Genomic DNA, 23,075 nt, shown 5'->3' with positions numbered 1-23,075 from the left:
TTGCACAAAACAGCCGCTTGTGCCGTACAGGCACACTTTAGGCAGGCGGTGTAACAAACTACTATCCTATAGGAGAGCTCAAGGGGAGAGAGAGAGAGAGAGAGGGAGCCTTCCTCCATATAGAATCACTTAGTTACTAGTTTTAAATATGATTTTCTGGATGTTCTGATCTACAAGAAAACAGTAGGAAAATCAGAGAGACCAAGGTAACATGATGGAAAATTTTGAAAGCCCAAACTTACATATGTTTTACTAGGATGAAGAAGTTCTCGAATTGTAATTGTGCTTTACCTACACTAGGCACGTATCATGAACATAAAATTCTTCCAGATTCTCTCTTTAGAAACCTATTTTTTTCCTACATTCTGGAAACCCTCAAAGACAACCCAACAAAGTTCAACCACCTTCTAAGTCGCACGGACTCTTCACTTTTGGTGTCGCACCTGTGTCGACACGATGTGGGTGTGGGATCTGTAACAGATTTGGTCAATCGGTTTTGGGTACTTTAACCAAAATCGACAGAAAAATGAAGGATAAATACAACGATTTCTGGAATCAAAACAAAAGCCAATGTGAAATTGAAAAAAAAAGGATATCTTAAAGTATAGAAATTTCTCAGTCAGTCTTTTTCCTTTTATCTCCTTTTGGGATTATCCTCTTGATTAATATTTTTGTCTTTCTTGGAATACCTTGTAAGTTTTTCGCATAATGTCTCATAACTTGAACATATTTTTGTTACTCTAATTTTAGATATTTGAATTATTTTTAGCCGAATCACCACACCCGTATCTGTACCTAGATCCGTACCAACGAATCTTAAAATTTAGATCATGAAGGATCCGACCTCTAGATCCACACACGTATTGGACATCCACACCCGAGTTCGAGCAACTAAGATCACCTTCACATTCAAATTTAAAAGCAGTACTCGATCACCTTCTTACCTTTAATCAGACATGCAGAAAACACATAGTTGCAATAGCTCTGGATTGTGCTAAATAATTGCTCATATTTCTTTTACAAGGTCAATAGTTGCTCGTGTTTAATGTTATTTAACGAAATAATTGCTCTAAACTGCTTAAAAATTCTTAGTTAAGATATGCAGATTACTATCTCCAAGTTTTAATAACTACCTTGTTCACCCAAACAGATGCAAACAACCTACTGAAGTTGCCCTTTTTCTTTTCTTTTTTACCCAAAATAGATGCACGTTCTGATATCGACATAAAAGGTCAGCCACAAAAAGTGGAAATGCTTGCGCAAGAATAGTGTTTAAGACTAGATAAACCTATCATTTATGTCGACTTAGTTTAAATATGACACTTGATCCTACACCAACATATTTTCATCAAATATAGGTTATATCCTCAGATTTTTAGGACTCAAATACTCACTTTGCTGCTTCTCAAAGACAGAGATCAAGTGAAGAATATTGAACCAGATAATTTACCTGTAATAACACAGGTATGATAGCCTCCACATGCAGCCTTTTCAGAATATGGAATTTCATCGATCATAGATGGTACCGAATTATTGGATGCTTCACCATAGCCCTAAGTTTTTAAATAAAAGCTAGCGTTATACAAATTAAATGAAAAGTTACATGACGATACCAACTAATAGCATATTTGTAATTATGAGCTAAAACTTGCAAAACTAATGTATAGATGTTTACCAATTTCTTTTTTGCTCTTTCACCAAAAACATATACAGATCCATTCTCTGTGGCACATAGAAAAGGTTAAAACATAAAACGGAGGCCTTTCTTCAACATCAAAGTACTTTCTGCAAATTATAATGAGTTACCGCTAATGCAGACAGAATGCAACATTCCAGCAGCAGCATTCTTAATCTATTTACACATAACCAGAGTCGTCAAAATGAGCCAGCAGCTATGAAGCATGCATTAAAAACTTTTAATTTCCTGAAGATAAAAGTATATAATTGAAAATTGAAGGCATCACGGATAACAGTACCTTAAATCCCTCAAGTTCCTTAACAAGTCGTGGTGTGTATTCACTGTTTTCAACGGCAAGAACAAATCAGTTGTTTAATGGAAAGAAGAAATTACAGTTATACCTGTACCCTAGGTATTACCAACAATAGCCAATTGCTTATTCACTAGAAACACTTAAGTAGGCAAATTACATAATAAAGTAGAAGAGTTTGCTGTCAATGATAGCATCCTGTGACATCCAAGAATATGAGGAGACACACGTACTCATTAAATAACTCAATATGTAATCTATTTTGGACAAGAGAAAATCATCAAACAAGAGTAAAAAAATGTTGGTACTAATTCACAACACCGGAAAGAAAAATTCAATTCAAGCAAAATGCAGAGAATTATTAACCATCCAACTTAACCTGTCACTTTTGAAGAGTCCCAAAATGCCTGACTGATGTCCATGACCAAGTCTTCCTGATCCTCCCCCACCCCAACTCAAGGTCTCACCTTTATCTGGCCAGGAAAAAGATAACATAGTGATGACACGAAGACAATGGTCCCTCAGGATGCAAGCAAAACATATCTCGTTTTTCCTTAACAGGCATTAATAGTGGAATAATGTATTTGATCTGGATTTTATTATGTAAAGAAGAATTTAACGAATTAGATCTCATACCTGTTACAGCAATTGAGTGTTCAAAGCCTAAAGAAATGATTTTGACCGTGACTCCAGTCAAGAATTCAACTTTACTGGGTGTAGAAAGTATTGTAGCAGCTTCTGCAGATGATTATACAAAATTAAATGATATAGAACAATTTACGGCAGTCTTTACCAATCAAAAACTTAATAATAAAAATTTATGGTTCAATTGGATTCTTAAGTCCAAGTCAGTTAGACGAAGAAATACAAAGAGGCCTTCTCGAGGAGATATATATATATATATATATATATATATATATATATATATATATATATATATATAGTATGTATATTATTTATATTGATCTCAACCTTAAACATAAAGAGAGTGAACAGTTTTCCATTAAAGTACAGAATTAGCCGCGTTTCAATGTTCAACTTGGAAAGTCTAATGTTCAATGTTATCAAAAAAACTCAAAGTTTCTTCCACAAAATTCACACCATACTCATAAAAAAGTAGTGACAAAACTAAGAAGACGACAAGATAGTGGCTGCAGTCCTTGGATATGTTTTCCAAATAAAAACTAAGCAACCAGGCTGGATGAATTTAAGAAGTCCCCTTTCCCTCTTGTACACTGATAAGTGGAGAATTTAGCCACTTATCACTGTCTTTTACTCTTGTTTTGAGTCCAAAAGTAACCGTTTCATACCATGTTCTAATGAAATTTGTCTGATTTTAAGAAGTGAAGCAACTAGAGAAGGTGAAAAGGCCAAGAATGGAGTTAAAAAGGCAAATTCTGCAAAAGAGGCCCATTGTAGCCGCAGTAGACTGAGTGCGGGCCGCAATGGAGAGAGTACTGACTGCAATGGAAGATATACATCCCTTGTTCCCTCCCTGCCAACCCCAAGGCAAAAAATGAAAGAAGAAAAAGAAGAAACGTTCGCCCACCCAATCGCATAAACTAAAAATAGCCAATGGATAATATATGTACAATCCATATATAATACGTGTATAATCATATATAATTAGTGTATAATTTGCGTATTCGGCTAGAAAAAGTAAACATTGAATTTAGCCGGCTATTTGTATAAAAATCCCTTTGTTATTTAGTAGCAATGAAAATGGTTAAAGAAGAAGCCACAAAGAATATAATACAAGAGCATAGGTATTATTACTCTTTCCGAGGCCAAGCTGACCATTTGTGTTCTTCCCCCACATATAAAGTTCTCCGTCCACTGCAATAAAACCACAGACTATTTTAGGAACCTAAAATATTTTATATGTAAATAAACCACCTAATTTAGGAATTAAGGGAAAAGGGAAATGAAGGGAGGCTATGATTCATGAAAGAAGTAAGAATGCAAAGAAACTGAAACTGTTACATGATCTAGAATGAAAAAGAAAAGCCATCGAAAATACATAAAAAGGCTAATTAGTGCTAATTGTTGAAGTGTGTAACCCTCTCATCTAAAAGCTTAAGCTCTTAAAGAGAGCACACGTTTATTTACTTAATTATGTCTTCAACACGTCCCCTCCCCTCCCCCTCACGTGCGGCCTTGATTCTTTTTCATGAGCCAAGCACGTAAAAATTCTTTTTGATATTGGATGGCGGTGAGACACGAATGCAAGACCTCTACTGCTCTGATACCATGTTGAAGCGTGTAACCATCTCATCTAAAAGCTTAAGCTATTAGAATGAGCATACTTTTATTTACTTAATAATGTCTTCAACACTGGCCTCATTGGTCTATATTTTCAAAACAAATGTAATTGGCCAGCACACCAAGTTTCCATTCTACATTTTTAAACTATACATAGATACCTCATCAGTCTAGTGAACAGAGAATTACCTTAATTCAAATTTCAAACACAACAGGTTCTCTATTTTTCCTTTATGTTCTTTTTTTTGGTTCATAGTGCTAACATATTTCTGAATATATATATAGATAGATAGACAGCAACACAAATCTTTTTTTTTAATTTTGCTTTATGTTTTTTGTAAAGAGTTGTTAGGTTTTGATACCGGATATCCTCTTTTTCTTATTTTTTTAATTATAACATCCTGCCAAATAGGAGCCCAGATATCACGGGTACACACCCGAATTAATTACCCACTCTTAAGAAAGGGTGACAGAGGTTTATGCACGGATTGTAAGGTTATCCCGAGTGAGAATCTCATGACCCAACATAGGCTCGTGGTAATGAACTTAGAGATTAAGAGGAGAGGAAAAAAAGAGTTGTGTATGGTCAACCAAAGATCAAGTGGGGAGCCTTGACTTAGGACAAATCTCAGAAGTTGGGGAAGAAGCTGATGACAATGGGGGCCAGGAGAGGTAGTGGGGACGCGAGTAGCATGTGAACCGAGATCGCGAATTGCATTAGGGAAGCAGCTAGAGAGGTGTTAGAGGTCTCAAATTGTTACTCGGATGAACACAGAAGGGACTGGTGGTGGAACGGAGAGGTCCAAGGGAAGGTGAAAGCTAAGAAAGCAGCATATTTAAAGTTAGTGGAGAGCAAAGACGAGGAGGAGAAACGGACGAATAGGGAGTGGTATAAGACGGAAAAGAAAGAGGCGAAGTTAGCAGTTACAACGGCAAAGACGGCAGCGGTTTGATGCTTGTATGAAGAGCTTGGGATGAAAGACAGAGACAGAAAGTTGTACATGCTAGCCAAGGCGAGAGAGAGGACCCGTGACCTAGAACAAATGAAGTGTATCAAAGAAGAGGAAGACAACATATTGGTGGAAGAGGTCCATATTAGACGAAGATGATAGACATACTTTTATAAACTCTTAAACAGAGAGAGGGACAAGAACATTGTGCTGGGCGATTTGGAGCACTTCGAGAGTCGTCAAGATTTTAGGTATTGGAGGCATATAAAGCTGAGGAGGTTGAGGGGGGCTATTGCGTAAGATGAGCAAGGGAGGAGCGACCGGACCAAATGAGATCCCAGTAAAATTTTGGAAGAGCACGGGCAGGGCAGGCTTGGAATGGTTTACTGGATTGTTTTATGTCATTTTAAGGACGACAAAAATACCCGAAGAATAGAGGTGGAGTACGATGATACTGTTGTAGATGAACAACGGTGATATCCAAAATTGCAATAATTATAGAGGTACTAAACTGCTAAGTCACACTATGAAAGTTTTGGAGATAGTGGTGGAGATGAGGATGATGAGTGTCTATTTCCGGAAAACATCTCAGATTCATGCCGAAGCGATCGACTACAAGTTCACCTTGTAAGAAGATTGGTGAAGCAGTATAAGGAGAGGAAGAGGGACTTTCATATGGTGTTCGTTGACCTAGAAAAAGCTTACGATAAGGTCCCAAAGGAGGTTCTATGGAGGTGTATGGAGGCTAGAGGTGCTCCTGTAGCATACACTAGGACGATTAAGGACATGTATGATGGAGGACAGTGGGAGGAGACTCGAGACACTTCCTATTCGTGATGTGGCTGCACTAGGAATCAGCTCTTAGCCCGTTCTTATTTGCCTTCGCAATGGATGAATTGACACGACACATTCAAAGAGAGATGCCATGGTGCATGTTATTTGCTGATGACATAATGTTAATTGACGAGACACGAGGCGCAGTTAATGTCAGGAGGAGGTTTAGATACAGAACCTGGAGTTTAAAGGTTTCACCTTGAGAGGGATTAAAATAGAATACTTGGAGTATGGTTGTCCAACGGGACGGGACGGGACAAAATTAACAGGATGGGATGGGACGGGACGGGACGACATTTAAGCGGGACGGTGGCGGGACGAGACGAAACAGGCAACGGGACGAAACGGTCGGCCCACCACGTCCCGCTAACAAACGGGATGGGATGGGATGGGGCGGGACGGAACGGGTCCGCGGGCCTTAAGTGCATTTTTTTATATATTAAGCACTAAAATGATATATTAAAATTAGGAGATGGAACGAGTACACCGTGATAAATATTGAAAATTGAAGAAATTGCCCAAAATATTGCTCCAAATACTTGACGAATTAATTTGAAGCTTGAAAGTTGCTCCAAAAATTTGCCCAAATACTTGAAAGTTATCACTTGATAGTTGATAGTAAGAAAATTGAGAGAATAATAAAGATAGAATGTAAGAGATTTGAGAGAGGATGATTGATTTTTCGTGGGAAAAAATGAAGAAGGATGGGGGGTATTTATAGTAGAAAATAGGGCCAAAGTGTAATTTATTAAGCTTAGGGGTTATACTAAAAGTTTGGGGTGTAGGGGTGTTTTTTTTTTTTTTTGGGGGGGGGGGGGGTTGGAGGCTATTTTTGCAATTGGAGCCATTGCCCAACGACTAGAATTAAAAAAAAACTTCAGGGGACAGGCGGGAAGGGACAGGACAAACGGGACGAAATGGCCGTCCCATCCCGTTTAACATGAAGTGGGCCGGGCCGGGACTACCCATCCCGTTGAACAGCCATAACTTGGAGTGCAACATTAGTGAAATAACCCGTGAAGCTGAGGAAGTGAAAGTGAGGCTTGATACACCCCAAGAGAGGAAGTTTCAAGTACCGTGGATTAGTAATCCAAGTTAATAGTGAGATTGACAATGATAACACACATCATATTGGAGCAGGGTGAATGAGATGGAGGCTTGCATCCAGTGTATTGTGTGATAAGAATGTGCCACAAAGACTTAAAGGTAAATTTTATAGAGTGATGGTTAGACCGACTATGTCGCATGTGGCGGAATGTTGGCCAGTTTAGAATTCTCATGTCCAGAAGATGAAAGTAGCGAAAATGAGGATGGTGAGATGAATGTGCAGGCATACTAGGAGAGATAGGGTCGGGAATGAAGATATTTGGGACACGGCGGGGGTGGCCACCATAGTGGACAAGATGCGGGAAGTGAGATTGTGATAGTTTGGGCATGTGAAGAAGAGATGCACAGACGCCCTAGTGATGAGGTGTGAGAGGCTGATAATGGTGGGTCTAAGGAGAGGTAGAGGAAGGTCGAAGAAGTATTAGGGAAAGGTGATTAGGTAGAACATGACACATCTTCAACTTATCGAGGACATGACTCTTGATAGGAGGGTGTGGAGGTTGAGAATTAGGGTGGAAGATTAGTAGGAAGTCGAGCGTTTTTCCTTTCCATACCAGTAGTTTAGTACTATTCAAGTATTTTCTTATTCTTAGACTTCTATTACCACCTGATGTTGTTTCTGCTCCGGTTCTGTTATTATCTTGTTGTTGTTACTTTCTTTTCCACGACTTCTTCAGTACTATATTTCTTTTTCTTTAATGTTGTGATTTTGCTAGCCTTGAGCCGAGAGTCAATCAGGATACAAGATAGGATAAGGTTTGCGTACACAATATCCTCCCCAGACCCAACTTGTGGGATATGTTACTGTTGTTATTGTATATCATGGGTACATTAATGGTCCTCGTGCAATTCTGTTTCTAGTTTGTACCTAGATGTGGAGTCTGCCATATGCAAGGACTCCATGCATACTAGCAATGCTGATACTTTGCAACAACTAAGTTATGTTTACATACTATATGCCACACTCATACAAATCAAGGTATTGTGCTATTCGATCTAGGACTGTCTCTTTCTACCACTCTCTGGCAGCATTTGAACAGGTTATGAAATATTTCTTCCATGATTTTCTTCACTTTTTTTGGGATAAAATATAAAGGAAGTCAAATACTAACTGCCAGGTTTCCCTTTCAATATTCCTCGACTTTTCAGTTTAAAACATTATTAATTATATGAATTTGTAGCTGAAAGAATGTAATAAGCTAGCATTCAAAGATAGGTACAACTGTTCAATTAATGAGCAGACAGTCTCAAGTTATTTTATTTTTTTTTTCTCTTTTACTAGGGAGGCAAAAAATATCCAAAATGTTAAAGCCCTTTGATGCTGATGCAGAAAAAACTCGCTAGCAAGGACCTGTAATAAGAAACAGAGATCACTTGAGGCTTCATCCTATTTACTCTTCACCATTTCGCATAAAGGTGTTCAAAATTAGCAATAGATTAATTATAGAACATCCAATAAAATAAAAAGGTTTTAAGAAACAGAAAGGACCTCAAGTCATGTCTTTGCCGTTTCGCATAAAGGCGTTCAATATTAGCAATAGATTAATTATACAAGATCCAATAAAATAAAAAGGTTTTAAGAAACAGAAAGGCACTTCAGTCATGTTTGGAACAAAATTGATGCATTTGGCTTCACACTAAAGTAGAGCATGTGATTCTTCACAGACTTTCTCTAATATGGAGGAGTGTGTGAGTTCTATTTAGAAAAAAAAATTCCTCCTGTAACAACTTCAATGTCATATCATCTCCTTTTTTTTTAATCTCTTCTTAATATGCCAGAGCCATACCTACATCAGTTGTGTCAAGATCTCTGATCTCCCAAGGGATATATTATGTACTGGGATACTCTACCCTTTGTCTTAATGTTTCAATTGGATGCTCAAATTCTTTCCCACATTATCATACCTAAATTTTGGTGAGCCCAGCTTCTCGGCAAACAGTTTCGTTATGCTTGCCGTGCAGTTGCTATTGTATCTACCTATTTTCAGCTGCATTGGGCTTCTTTCTCAATTCAATTCATTTTGCAACTAACTCTACTCATGGGTCCACCTCTCAACTTACTGAGTCACTCTTTCTGCTCCAAGCTTCCTCATACTCCAGGCCTAGTCTTCACTCTGAAAGCCTCCTTAAAAATCAAGCCCATCAAGAAACAAGAAAATAAACGAAAAAAGGTTCTGTCAGCATATAAAATCTAAAGCCAGGTTATACATGCAGGAAGGTGTTAGAGATATACAATCTTCTACATTAGTTGTATAAGGGCTTACAGAGAGTCTTAATTTATAATGGCCACAGTTAATCCACTCATTTCCTTAGTTGTGGCTGGATACTCATATTTTTCTAACTAAAAATCCTTTCTAACCTATCAACAAGTTAAATAACTTGGCCTTGATAAAAGCAATTAAAACACAGAAACAGTGGATGGATGCTCCCATGCAGGGGACTACAAGTGTAAGACTAAGCAACATCTAACACCAAGCAAGACAAGTAATTAAAAGAACAGAAGAAAATTCATCAAGTGTCAAACAAAAATGAAAAGCGAAGCATCAACCAGAAATAGATAATTGCTACAACCAAATTAACGAAAAAAGTAGCAGATCAGAACTAGTAAATCCAATTATAGTATTTTAGCATACAAGATAAAAGATCCATCATTAATCATAATAAACCTGTAATAGCAGAAGAATGATGATAACCAGCTGAAACTTTTACAATTTCTTTGGGTAGTCCAGCAACTTCAAGTGGTTCCTGCAATAATATATCCCAGGCCAGCTTAGTTAAACCAAAAGTTTCATGGTGTGGCTGAGACAACTGGCTTAGCCAAGAAACAGAAGTATGACAATTAGTGACAGAGACTCAAGGCTCAGAGTTTTGCCATATGAGACAACTTAATCTCGAATAAGACTCCGCATTGCTTATGTGACATTCTTTTTTCTTTTTTTCTTTTTTTTTTTTTTGGGGGGGAGGGGGAGGGGAGGGAGGAGATCCAAATAAACCTTTTGACATTTCACAGTAGGAAAAATAACGTCCTTGGTTTCGAGGAGAAGGTCAATAGCAAGACCAAACCCTAGTTGGAACTAAAAACCCTAAAATCAGACCCCAACAAGTATTAGGTCTCGTGAATTGGAAGAGAAGAAGCGAAGAGGAGAGTTTTGGGTTTTGAGCAGGTAAAGATCTCACATGAGCTACTGTATCCGTTAAATCTTAATAATCGATTCAAGGAGGGACAAAAAGTGCACCAATTTGAAAAAATGAGGACTACTGGGCCTTTTGTTCCTAATATTAGCTCTACATTACTAATCACTGTTTTCTTTCTGCTATAGAACTCCGCGTAACTAATACTTGCATACTTAAGTAAGAACTTATGAATTAGTTCAAACGAGATACAATGTGGAATAAAAGTACGCATATTAGGAATACACAGATAAAGCTAATTCTTCATCTTGGGATCGCAATCTCTAGCTTACCTCCCTGGCTCTCTCCACGTCACCACTAGTTCCAAAAGCTCACCCTATCACTCTTTTTCAGGGGGGTGGGGGGGGAGGCGGATGAGGGGATATATCATTCTTCCTTATACACCAAACACACTCCTGCCTAATAGTGCATGAATTGGCTTACAAGAAGATATACCTCCCATGAGGATGGGAAAGACATGAGCTCCTCAAAGCCATTTGCAATATTTTGCTTACACCAAGAAACGACAGATATAAACACATATGCTTTAATCTTTACAGTCTATGCAATTATCTTTCGAGCATCCTGATTCCTTTTTGGCCACCTACACATGAAGCACATAGGTACTTTTCCCACCCTCTCTCCTCTCCCCACTTCCCACTTCAAATCTCACATCTTTAACAAGTTCTCCCTCCCTCCATCACCTCTCTACACAAGGCACACGTATCAGAAACCACCTTTTCAGTTCTCCATTCCCTCTCACACCCATATTTCACCCTGTCACGTTTAATGATACATCTTTTTCTTTTAAACAAGGTGGTATTAGTTTTTCTACTTGATTAGCCTCCCAGCGGATTTCCCTCTAGGATTGCTCCACTACGTTCACAACAGAATCAGGTTTACGCAACAAGGATATGAAATATCAAAGGATAGGAAATATCAGGCAGACCAAACAAAGATGACCTCTATTGGATATAAAAATATTTCTGGCACCTTGCAATGTGCTTTGCCCCTAAAGGTAGGCTCAAATAAGTAACAGGGAGCAGGGGAACCCTTTCATGACACAACAACAATAACGACCCAGTATAATCCCACAAGTGGGGTCTGGGGAACCCTTTCATGACAATGATCCTTTTTTTTTATAAATCCCTTTCATGACGAACACAAAGAGCATAGTATAGAGGAAAGATCTCTTTGTATCAAGCCTCCTTTAATATAACTATTACCTAAATTATAGAGAATTTTACTGTAAAGACAAATCTTTTGACCTAACCTCCACTATTTCCCAACACTTTTGCCCAGTCTGTCAACACTTTTGGTGTTTCCATCCATCCTAATGAACTGCAAGTCTTTGATTTGTAACGCGTCTAGGATTAGATTAAGCATCTGGCAAGTTAGAGCAAAGATAAGCACATGATATCCACGGGGAATCAAATGACCCAATAAACCCGGTATAAATGTTATCTTGCAAGAATCTTCATGTATCACAGAACTTCTTGGTTCTTCTACTAACTGCGGGTGATCACATACTTTCTTCAAGAAAGTTTAGCCAAAGGGTTGTCTGAGAGGGCCCTTTTCTTTCATTTTTTGAAACTGGTAATGTTTGGTCTGAGCGGGCAATCTTCCCCTTCAAGAAATCTGTGTAGAGCTCCAGCTGAGATTTCAGTCAATTTAAGCCACACAGTAATCTCATTTTTCTTCATACTTCCATCAGGAAATACTTCTTCAAAGTCGCAATACTTCTTCAAACGTCGTAGAAAATATGGTTCAATCTTTTGCCTAAGTTTCTTTGCAGTTTCTGAGCTCCAATGATTTACTCTGAGAGAAGCATTTTCATCATTTCCAAGAAGAATGGGATCCTTATAAATCTTCTTGAACAAGTTTTTGTCACTCAGCAGCTTAGGGTAGCAGAAGTTGAATAAAGCCCATATTTCCTCAAGGTTGTTATGAATGGGTGTGCCAATCACAATGATACAATGATCACTTTCAATCTTATGCACACTTTCAGCCACCAGTGCATTGGGATTCTTTATGCAATGCCCCTCATCAAGAATCATATAATCCCACCGACCATGACAAAAAGACTTTACATAAATTCTTAAAAGATTGTAGGTTGTGAGAAGAAAGCCTTTTCCCTGAAGAACTTGTTGAACAATATCATCCCGGACAGCTAGCCCTTGACGAAAATATTTCTCTACTGAAACATAATACACATCTCTGAACTCGTCAGCCCATTGGTTCATCAAAGTTGCTGGAGCAACAATCAAAATCCTCTCGATAAGCCCTGAATTGTATAATCCGGCTAAGAAGCCGCAGATCTGTCCAGTCTTCTCGAGACCCATATCAACGCCTAATATCCTACCTTTACCCTGAGTGTGAAGCAAGCAAAGCCACTCCATATCAAAGCGTTGGTGAAGATAAAGTTCTAATTCCCGGAGAATGTTGTTAATAACCACACTACTAAGATCTCTTTTCTCCTTTTTCATTGTCCCAGGAGGTTGTCGTTTGGACTCCTTTTTATCCTTTGATTCAACATGAACTAATTTACAGAGGCAGCGATAGCCTTCCTTCTTCACATACTTCATTGCCTCAGGAGATTGTGGCTTTGATTATCTTTTATCCTTTGATTCAGCAGGAATTGACATCTTCTCTTTTTTCATTGTCTAAGGAGGATGTCGCTTTGATTGTGGTTTATTCTTTGATTCAACAGTAATTGACATCTTCTCCTTTTTCATTGTCTTCAGAGGATTTTTCAATGTCCTTTTCCTCGGGAACTAATTGACAGACGCGGCGATAGCCTTCCTTCGTCACATACTTCATTTTTATCTACGAGTACTTATGTATAGCTAAAATTCCCATCTGAAGCAAGAACGAACTGAGACCACAGAGTCTACATAGAGCAAATGACCACAAATCGAACTAGTGGACCCCTCTTTATAATGGCGTAGCCGTGAATTCCGTCAAGGGTGTTCAAACTTTAAATAAGTCAATAAATTATTATTTTTGTCGATGAATGGTGTGCCAAATTTTTTAAATCAAACTATGCAACATTTAGCTAAACAATAAAATAAACTTTTAATATAACCATAGTTTTATAAATAAAAATAAAAATAACAAAGACAACATTAAAAATTTTACAGATAAAAGTAAGCATAAAACCAAATGAAAGAGAGAGTCGAGAGAATTTATAGCTTGTAGAGAGCTTTTGTTAAAGAAATATTGTAGAGCTTAACTTTTAAATTATAAAATTTATTTAAGATTAGTTGTTTATTTTTACATAAATTTTAAGTTTTAAGAGTGATTTTATTAGAAAAATTTTTAGATTGAAAAAGAATCAAATAGACCACACAGTGGTCACCGTTTAGTTTTGGCAAACAAAATGAAACTTTAAACCCGTGAATAACACGTCACTTTGAACACCCTCAGTCAACTGTGTTAAGGGTGTTCAAAATATAATATATATCCATATAAAACAATATTTAACTTATATACGCAGTATAATTTTTCGGCGAAGGGTGTGCACTTGACCACCCTTAGCATAGGGCGGCTACGCCACTGCCTCTTTAAACCCAGCTAAAATAAATGGTGGTTTCAAGGTGATAAGAAGGCTGGAATTTAGGTGTTTGTTGAGTTGGTGAAGTTAAGGTGGCGAACTGGTGTTCTCACATGGTAGCCGAATGGATGTTTAACGAGACGGAGATGGAGAATGACAGTATATATGTATGTATTGATGCTCAAAAATCAACTACACCGTATAACTATTCGCTGTTCTCTGGTTCTCTTTATGAAAATGGAAAAATTCTCTTCATTTTTGCTCTCAATCCCTTCCGCTTCCAGTGAGTGTGCTCGTCCCCGAATTGTGTGTGCAGGCGTCTGTATAGTGTGAGTGTGAGTGAAGTGAAGTGGTGAGCAAGAAAGGATATGAGGGAATATTCCACCTATTTTGGAAAATGCTAGGAAGGTTCATTTTGTACGCATATGTGAGGAAGACTTATTTGCCTATTTGGCCACATAGGATTCTTGGCCAAATAGGCAAATAAGTCTTAAAATGCTAAATAGTTGTAAAAAAACTCAAGTATGGTTAAAAATTAGGTGCTCACAAGGTGCACGAGTTCTAGGAGATTATTGAACTGTGCCACCATTGCTACAAAGAATATAGGACATTCCAACCAATCACCTATGGGACATTATCCAATTTGAATTCCATAAAACTCTGGCCATAGAGATTTCTAGGATGCTCTTCCAAGCCAAAAATCCACAATAAAACCGTTATATAAAAAAATAAAAAGGGAAGCCGTGCACAAAGCATACGGCGTACAGTACATATATATGGGCTGGAGATCTGAAAAATTTCCGTGATTATATCCTCCACCACAACTTTCATAACATTTTCATCATTATTTATATCCCTCCCAAGTCCTCCATAGTAGGAAGGCCTTTGGAGCCATCTCACACCACCCACAAACTCATAACCCGTCCCACCATAGTATTGGAAGCAATTGAAGGTTGAAAACATAAAATCTAACAGCAAAACCCAATGTTGCAACAAATGGCTGTGAGTACTATATAATTATTGTATGATTTCAAAAATGTCTTCCGTTAATTGATGAATTATGTCCTATCCAAATACTACATACTTATTATATGATTAAAAAATATGTTCAATTAATTGATTAAGTTATATTTCTAACCTATCCAAAGTATGAATTGTATCAAAAAGGTCAAGATAGCATACAATTATATAACCTCTGTCATCTGCTGACACCCCTAGTTGTCCATAATCATTGAGCCCACTGGCATAAACACGGCCATTTTCTGCAAAAAGAGAGGGTAACTAATCTGTAAGTAAAGCCTCTGCTGATGCAACAGCATTCTAAAACATTATTTTGGTGAGAGATTCTATAGGAACTGGACAATCCTATTTGGCCAAATACCTAGCTACAAACTCTTATATTCCTTTCATTACATTATCTCACAAGAAGTTTTATCATGACATAAAATAGATTGATGTTGGTGGGCAAGTTTGAACACAATCTTCAACTAAAAAGACAAAGCTCAAAATGCACTAGAAAAATGGAAGCACATATTGACAAAATAAGATGTTATCAGAAAAGGAAAATGAAGCTACTATTGACGCTAGACATAAACAACAACTACCCAGTAAAATCCCACATAGTGGGGTCTGGGGAGGGTAATGTGTACGCAGACCTTACCCCTGCCCCGGTAGGACAGAGAGGCTGTTTCCGATAGACCCTCGGCTCAGAACGACGGAAATAAAGAAAAACAAGGAAAACAAGAAAAAAAAAAGAGAATTCATTAGTAATTCCAGTAAAAACCATTATAGTAACAGAAGCATAAAAATCAAAAGATGAATGACTTGCAATAACAGTAACCAGAGTCAAAGGAATCTAAGATAAACAACAAGAATAGTGTGGGTTCAACATAAACTGCAAGCCATCTAAGATCAACCTTAATCCAACCCCGCCTCACCCCCGACATGCAGTAAGGAAAGCTCCACTACCCCTATCCTACAACTCTAATGCTAGTCCTCCAGGCCTTCCTATCAAGGGTCATGTCCTCGGAAATCTGCAGACGAACCATGTCCTGCCTGATCACCTCTCCCCAATACTTCTTAGGTCTCCCTCTACCTCTTCTCGTGCCCACCACGGCCAACCGCTCACACCTCCTCACCGGAGCATCGATGCTTCTCCTCTGTACGTGCCCGAACCATCTGAGCCTCGCTTCCCGCATCTTATCATCCACAGGGGCGACGCCCACCTTCCTCCGAATATCTTCATTCATGATCTTGTCTAACCTAGTGTGCCTGCACATCCACCTCAGCATCCGCATCTCTGCTACTTTCAACCTCTGGATATGGGAGTTCTTAACCGGCCAACACTCTGCCCCATACAACATTTTATGTCTAACCACAGCTCTATAAAACTTACCTTTGAGTATCGGTGGCACTTTCTTGTCACACAAGACTCCAGATGCAAGTCTCTATTTCATCCAGCCCGCCCCTATGCGGTGAGTGACGTCCTCGTCGATCTCTCCGTCCCCCTGAATCACCGACCCAAGGTACTTGAAGCTATCTCTCTTGGGGATGACCTGTGACCCAAGCCTCGCGTCCCCGCCTACATCCCTCGACTCAGTGCTAAACTTGCACTCCAGGTACTCTGTCTTAGACCTGCTCAATTTGAAATCCTTAGACTCGAGAGTCTGTCTCCAAACCTCCAATCTCTCGTTAACACCTGCCCTCGTCTCGTCAATTAGAACAATGTCATCAGCAAATAGCATACACCATGGCACCTCCCCTTGAATATAATGTGTCAAAGCATCCATCACCAAGGCAAATAAGAATGGGCTAAGCGCAGAGCCTTGGTATAATCCCATAACAATCGGGAAATGGTCCGAGTCGCCTCCCACAGTCCTAACCTTAGTCTTAGCTCCATCAGACATATCCTTGATCGCTCTTATGTAGGCTACCGGCACGCCCTTCGCCTCAAGACATCTCCAGAGCACCTCTCTAGGAACCTTGTCATACGCTTTCTCCAAGTCAATAAACACCATATGCAGATCCTTCTTCTTATACCTGTACTGTTCCACCAACCTCCTAATAAGGTGGATAGCTTCCGTAGTGGAGCGGCCCGGCATGAACCCAAACTGATTGTCGGATATAGACGTCGTCTTCCTCACCCTCACCTCCACCACCCTCTCCCAGACTTTCATGGTATGGCTAAGTAACTTGATACCCCTATAATTGTTACAACACTGGATATCACCTTTGTTCTTGTACAACGGTACCACTATACTCTACCTCCATTCCTCTGACATCCTTTTCGTCCTAAAAATTACATTGAACAACCCAGTCAGCCATTCCAATCCTGCTCTACCCACATACTTCCAAAACTCAACCGGAATTTCATCTGGCCCGGTCGCTCTACCCCTACTCATCTTACGCAAAGCCCTCACGACCTCGTCGACCCTAATGTGCCTGCAATACCTAAAATCTCGGAGACTCTCCGAATGCCCCAAGTCCCTAGCGCTATATCCCGGTCCCCCTCCTCAATTAAAAGACCTTAGAAGTACGTCTGCCATCTCTGCTTAATCTGGGGATCTCCCACCAATACTCTACCACCCTCATCTTTGATGCACCTCACTTGGTCCAGATCCCGGGCCTTCCTCTCCCTCGCTTTAGCCAGCCGAAACAACTTCATGTCCCCTCCTTTCTCCCCTAATTCCTCGTATATACGGCTAAACGCTGCATTCTTAGCCTCCGTGACCGCCAGCTTCGCCTCCTTCCTAGCCACTTTGTACCTCTCTCTATTCGCTCTCCTTTCCTCCTCGCTTGAGCTCCCTGCCAACTTCGCGTACGCTACCTTCTTCGCCTCCACTTTACCTTGGACTATGTCATTCCACCACCAGTCTCCTTGGTGCCTGCCAGAAAAACCCTTCGATACACCTAGCACCTCTCTCACCGCCTTCCTCACATAGTTCGCCGTAGTTGACCACATAGTGCTCGCGTCTCCACTATTGACGCTAGACATGCATATCAAAATTTAGGAAAAACAAAAGCTAGCATTAACTATTGAATATCCGCAAAAACGTTGCATCGAAATTTAATCAATCAATTAACTTAACCTTAATCCCGAACTAGGTGGCTTCGACTATATGAATCTTCTATATCCATTTTGCTAAGTATCACAAGATAGAAATGGCACTCCCTAGCCCCCCCCCCCCCCCCCAAAACCCCCAACAAGAAAAACTAGTACTCCCTCCGTTTCAATTTAAATGATACGCTTTCCTTATTAGTCCGCCCCAAAAAGAATAACACATTTCTATATTTAGAAACAATTCTACTTAGAACTTTTCATTTTACTCACTTTATCCTTAATGATAAGTTTTTATGACCACACAAATATCATGGCCTCACAAACTTTTGCCCCTCAAACTTTTAGGACCACATGTTTCAAAAATCTTCTTTTTTTTAAAAAAAACTTTATGTCAAGTCAAACTACAACAACAACAACATACCCACTATAATCATCAAGTCAAACTACATCATCTAAATTGAAACGTAGGGAGTAGAAAAAATCTACTCTTTTTTCTTGAAGTGGTTTCATTTTTTTTTTGATAACTAATATTTTATTAAAAAGTAGTATCAAGATAGTACTGCAGCAAGTACAACAGAGCTAGACTAGGAACATCAGATCTCTAAAAAATCTAACAAGTCTAGCAAATTCTGAAAATTAAAAACGTTGTTTCCATTCTTCCAATAGTACAAATTTTGAATGCACCTATATTTTACTACTTGAAGTTGCTCCCTTTGCCCTCAAAACATCTAATATTTCTATCTGTCCAAATTTCCAATGCAATGCGCAATGGATGGTGATCCAGATCTTCTTCTTATACGTCCCAGCATAGATTGACTTCCAGCACCATAGCAAACCTCTGAACTTCTCAGGAATAACACTTTGAACACCAAAAATACCCATAAACATGGTCCAAATCTGCCAGGTATAATGACAGTGCATAAAGAGGCCATCCACAGATTTACAGGAGTTCTCACATAGATACCATCTGCCACATAAATTAAAGCCTATTCGTCTCAAATTATCTTGAGTCAAGCATGCTTCATGGGCCGCCATCCAACCAAGACAAGCCACTTTAGTAGGTGCAAACGTCTTCCACATTAGCTTCCAAGGCCACACTGTCTCTGTCTCCTAACAGATTTAATAAGTTCTTTGTAGTAAGAATTCACAGTAACCATTCCATTCTTATTAACATTCAAATTCCAACATAGTGCATCTTCCTTCCCCTGATTAATCTTTACTGAGAGCATTTTTTGCAAAAAAAATTCCACTTCCTGCATTTCCCAATCAAAGAAGTTCCTCCTAAACCAGAAACTCCAACCAGTTCCATTCGAAACATCAGCTATTAAAACATTAGTGTTACTCACCATTCTTTCTTTCTATAAGGGAACTGCTCCTCCAAAGGTCCTAAACCATCCCAATTGTCTTTCCACAGCCTAACTTTTTGCCCATTTCCAATCCCAATGTTGACATTCCTGCTGAATCCCCCCCCCCCAGACTAGCTATTTGTCTCCATACAGCTACTCCGTGTGGAGTTTTCACTACCTCGGGAGCCCAAAGCCCCTCGGTAGAAAAAATCTGCTCTCTTTGGTCCAATTTATGTAGCAGACTTTCTTTTTTAGTTTATCACAAAAAAAAATGACACATCTTTATATATATTTAGAAATAATTATAACTTCCAAATTTCCATTTTACCCTTATTAGGGGTCGTTTGGTTACAGGGATTAGAATACTAATCCCGGTATAAAATTTGACATTAGGTTTATCTAGTACTTGGTTATGGGTAATTAACTAATATTGGTATAAATTTTGTACCAAAATCTTTTATTTGTCCCACATTGGGTGTAGGATAATAATCCCAGAACTACCCAGAACAACTTTGTTAGCAACCAAATAAATGTCTATGGCTGCCCATTCAAACAAGGCCACATAAAATGGACGGAGGGAGTAAAATTACATTTTCTTCTAAGAATCCCAACTGCATATGATCAAGTTAGAGAACATTTATAGAACCTGTAAGGAAGAGAGTATGAGCACCGCCACAAGCAATCTCACGGAGGTTTTGATTATCGAAAACGGAAGGAAACAGAACCTTAGGGCGCCACTGCGACTCAAGAGTCCCATGCCCTAGCCTTCCGTAATCCCCGTTTCCCCAAAGGGCTGCGAATCGCTTCCCACTCAGCTCTGCTTCTTCGGCACCATTACTCTTAACTGAAATCCACCTCCCGATCCGTAATTCAGATAGTTTTCCTTCGTTTTTCAGAATTCTTCGCAATGATGACGATGATGATATGTTTGCAAATGCTCTTCGTATCATCATCTTCTGCGTATGTTTGTCTAATTGTTTGATGGATTTGAAGTGGAGATGTTGAAGTCGAAAGGGGTGATATACTGTACATCAGCTAAAAAACTGATGGCTTCGACGGCGGCAACTTATACTCGAGTGTTCTTCAGAATTCAAAGCGCTTAACCAACTGACACTTGTTAACTTGTTCCTAACGCAGTGTTTTTATTTTTACTTTTAAAAGGTGTCCAAAAGGGTTAAAGAGGACATTGCACAAATATATAAAAAGGAAAAGAATTTTCAAATAGCCCGTTTGGCCATGAAATTTTTTTCATTTTTCTTTTTGGAAAATTTTTTACTTTTTAAAAATCTGGTCATAAAATTTTAAATTTTCACTTGTAGATCAATTTTGAAATTTTTCAAAACTTTCAAAAGGTTATTTTTCAAAACTTTTACTCAGATCACTCACAAAAATGCAAAAACAACCCAAAATTATATTCATATCCAAACACAACTCTAATTTTAAATATTATTTTCACTTGAAGAAAAATACCTTTTTCTGGAATTTTACAATTCTTATGTCCAAACGCCCACTAAGGATCGTTTGGTATGAAGATAGATTATATAGGGATTATAATGTAGAGATTAGTTATGCAAAAATCAATAAGACATAAATTATTAGTAATAAATGAATTATTTCTATTGGGTGTTTAGTTCATTCCACTAAAATTGAATATATAAGATATTGATAATAGGCGAAATCTAGGTGATTTAGCTATTGTTTATGCTTCCGCTTGATTATATTCCAATGACATATTATGGTTAATTGATGAAAAATAGACTCTAATTGTGATATGTATATTGCAGGATGAGGAGCCTATATGATGCTCTCAAGAGGATATTGGAATGATTTATGAGCAAGAACAACCCCTCGGAGTTGAGTGCGCGCAAGGACGAGACGAAAAAATGGACGAAACCAAGCTCCAGGTGCGCGAAGCCGCGCAGGAGTTCGCGCGTAAGAAAGGCCGAGGCAGAATCATGCGCGAAGAAACGCGCGAAGTTATGCGCGAGTTCGCGCGTGTTCGGTCCGGAAAAACGTTATTTAGGGGTAAAATTGGAAATCTGGAGAGAAACTCACTTAACCTATATAAAGTCAAGCTCGCCCAAGGTTAAGGAAGGGAGGTTTTCATAGTTTAGTGCAAGAGGCAAGAGGCAAGGAGGAGTTTTGACCATCAAGTTCTTCTTTTCTTCTCTTGTTTTTGCTATTTTGTGATGAAATTGAACTTATTTGTGATGAACACTAGTATGAGTGGCTAAGACCCATTGTTCTAGGGTCATGGGTAAAACATGAATGTTGTTGTTTGAAGTTTAATTCGACAAAGTCGATTTATCATATTGGGTTGTTTATTTAATTCTGTTCTTAATTATTTTGCTGAGTAGCTAACAGTGAAATACTATCTACGAATCTTTAGTTGAACTCGAAAAGTGGGAACTTTAGATTGCATATAGAATTAAATAGAGCAAGTTCTTGAACCCGGGCCTCGGGGAACGGGTTCGCAATTGGGATAGACATATACCCAATTGCCTTGCTTGGTTGAAATACAGGAATTGTAAATGCGTTCTTGTTAATCTTAATTCCATAGACATATAGGCATTGAGTTGACTTGAATAGGCGAGTAAGAACTCGACAGATTCTTATGAGTAACATGTCAATCAATAACCCAGATAAATTGATTAGTCATTTTAAGCCAAGAACACAACACGATTGTTAACTATGCACGTGACTCTGGAATATCCTCTCTTACTGTTTGTTACTCGAAATTGCTATTCGTTTGGTTACTTTCTTTAGTTAGATTAATTCTTTATAGTTTAAGTAGTAAAACAATTACATATCTCTTTTGTGAACAGTCTCTTGGGTAGATAAAGAAATTGCGCTTGAATCAGTCAACAGTTAATCATAAGTCTTCGTGGGAACGACACTCTACTTACTACTCTATTACTTGACGATCACGTGCACTTACGTGAGTATTTTTTGTCGCAACAAGTTTTTGGCGTCGTTGTCGGGGACTTAGAAATTAGCTACTTGACTGAATTGAGCTTTTATTATTTATTTATTCGAGTTTTAACTTTCAGTTCACTTTGTTTGTGCTAATACAGGAGTTTCTATTGAATGCGAAGAAGTAGAAGCGCAAACAATCTCCTTCCTCTTGATCCCGAAATTGAAAGATCACTTCACAGATTGAGGATGGAGGTGGACGCTAGAACCAGAATTGAAAGAGAGTTGGACATCGTAGTTCAACCACAGCCAATTGAGATGGCAGGTAATGAGGAACGCGCGGTGATTGAAGCCGCAAGGCCCAGTCTGGCTAATATGACTCAGGCTATTGTGAAGCCTGACATCACTGGGCACTTTAAGATGAAACAATACATGGTGCAGCTGATCCAATCCACAAGGCTGTTTGTGGCTTTACCTCATGAAGAACCGCAGAGGCACATTCAGAATTTCTTGGAAATTACAGATACCTACAACTATCCGAATGTTTCCAATGACTATGTCAGGCTAACACTTTTCCCCTTTTCATTGATCGGGGAAGCTAAGGAGTGGTTGAATAAAGAGCCAGCAAATTCAATCCGCACTTGGGATGATCTGGTAAGGAAATTCTTAATCAAGTTTTTCCCCACCAAGAAAACAAAGGTGTTGAGGAGTCAAATTCTTGGGTTCGAACAACGAGCTGGCGAGACACTTCGTCAAGCATGGGAAAGGTACAAGAAGATGCTCAGAGACTGTCCTCATCATTGTCAGATAGACGAGGTATTGGGTCACACTTTTGTAGATGGGTTAGATGATGCTTCAAAGATGAATCTAGACTCAGCTTGTGGGGGTAGT

At 38.8% G+C, this 23,075-nt stretch overlaps 1 protein-coding gene across 3 annotated transcripts in view; it reads right to left on the bottom strand.

Moving 5' to 3' along the window:
• Window positions 1–20,401, bottom strand: part of LOC107796816 (ultraviolet-B receptor UVR8) — a 37,069-nt gene extending 16,668 nt beyond the window's left edge. For 2 of the 3 annotated variants that reach the window (XM_075225494.1, XM_075225495.1), the window contains exons 1-10: window positions 19,918–20,401; window positions 15,048–15,127; window positions 9,808–9,886; window positions 3,765–3,824; window positions 2,625–2,726; window positions 2,368–2,461; window positions 1,977–2,019; window positions 1,807–1,852; window positions 1,676–1,722; window positions 1,451–1,553 (exon numbers count right to left, since the gene is read on the bottom strand). In XM_075225494.1, the coding sequence (XP_075081595.1) occupies window positions 1,451–1,553; window positions 1,676–1,722; window positions 1,807–1,852; window positions 1,977–2,019; window positions 2,368–2,461; window positions 2,625–2,726; window positions 3,765–3,824; window positions 9,808–9,886; window positions 15,048–15,127; window positions 19,918–20,224 (961 nt within the window). In that variant the 5' untranslated portion in view covers window positions 20,225–20,401. The remainder of the gene's footprint in view (window positions 1–1,450; window positions 1,554–1,675; window positions 1,723–1,806; window positions 1,853–1,976; window positions 2,020–2,367; window positions 2,462–2,624; window positions 2,727–3,764; window positions 3,825–9,807; window positions 9,887–15,047; window positions 15,128–19,917) is intronic. The other variant, XM_075225496.1, reaches the window with a different exon arrangement.
• Window positions 20,402–23,075: the final 2,674 nt, after the last annotated feature.

The sequence above is a fragment of the Nicotiana tabacum genome, chromosome 11 (assembly GCF_000715075.1).
Source record: "Nicotiana tabacum cultivar K326 chromosome 11, ASM71507v2, whole genome shotgun sequence".
NCBI lineage: Eukaryota > Viridiplantae > Streptophyta > Magnoliopsida > Solanales > Solanaceae > Nicotiana > Nicotiana tabacum.
This window is presented reverse-complemented; position numbering and strand designations above follow the sequence as displayed.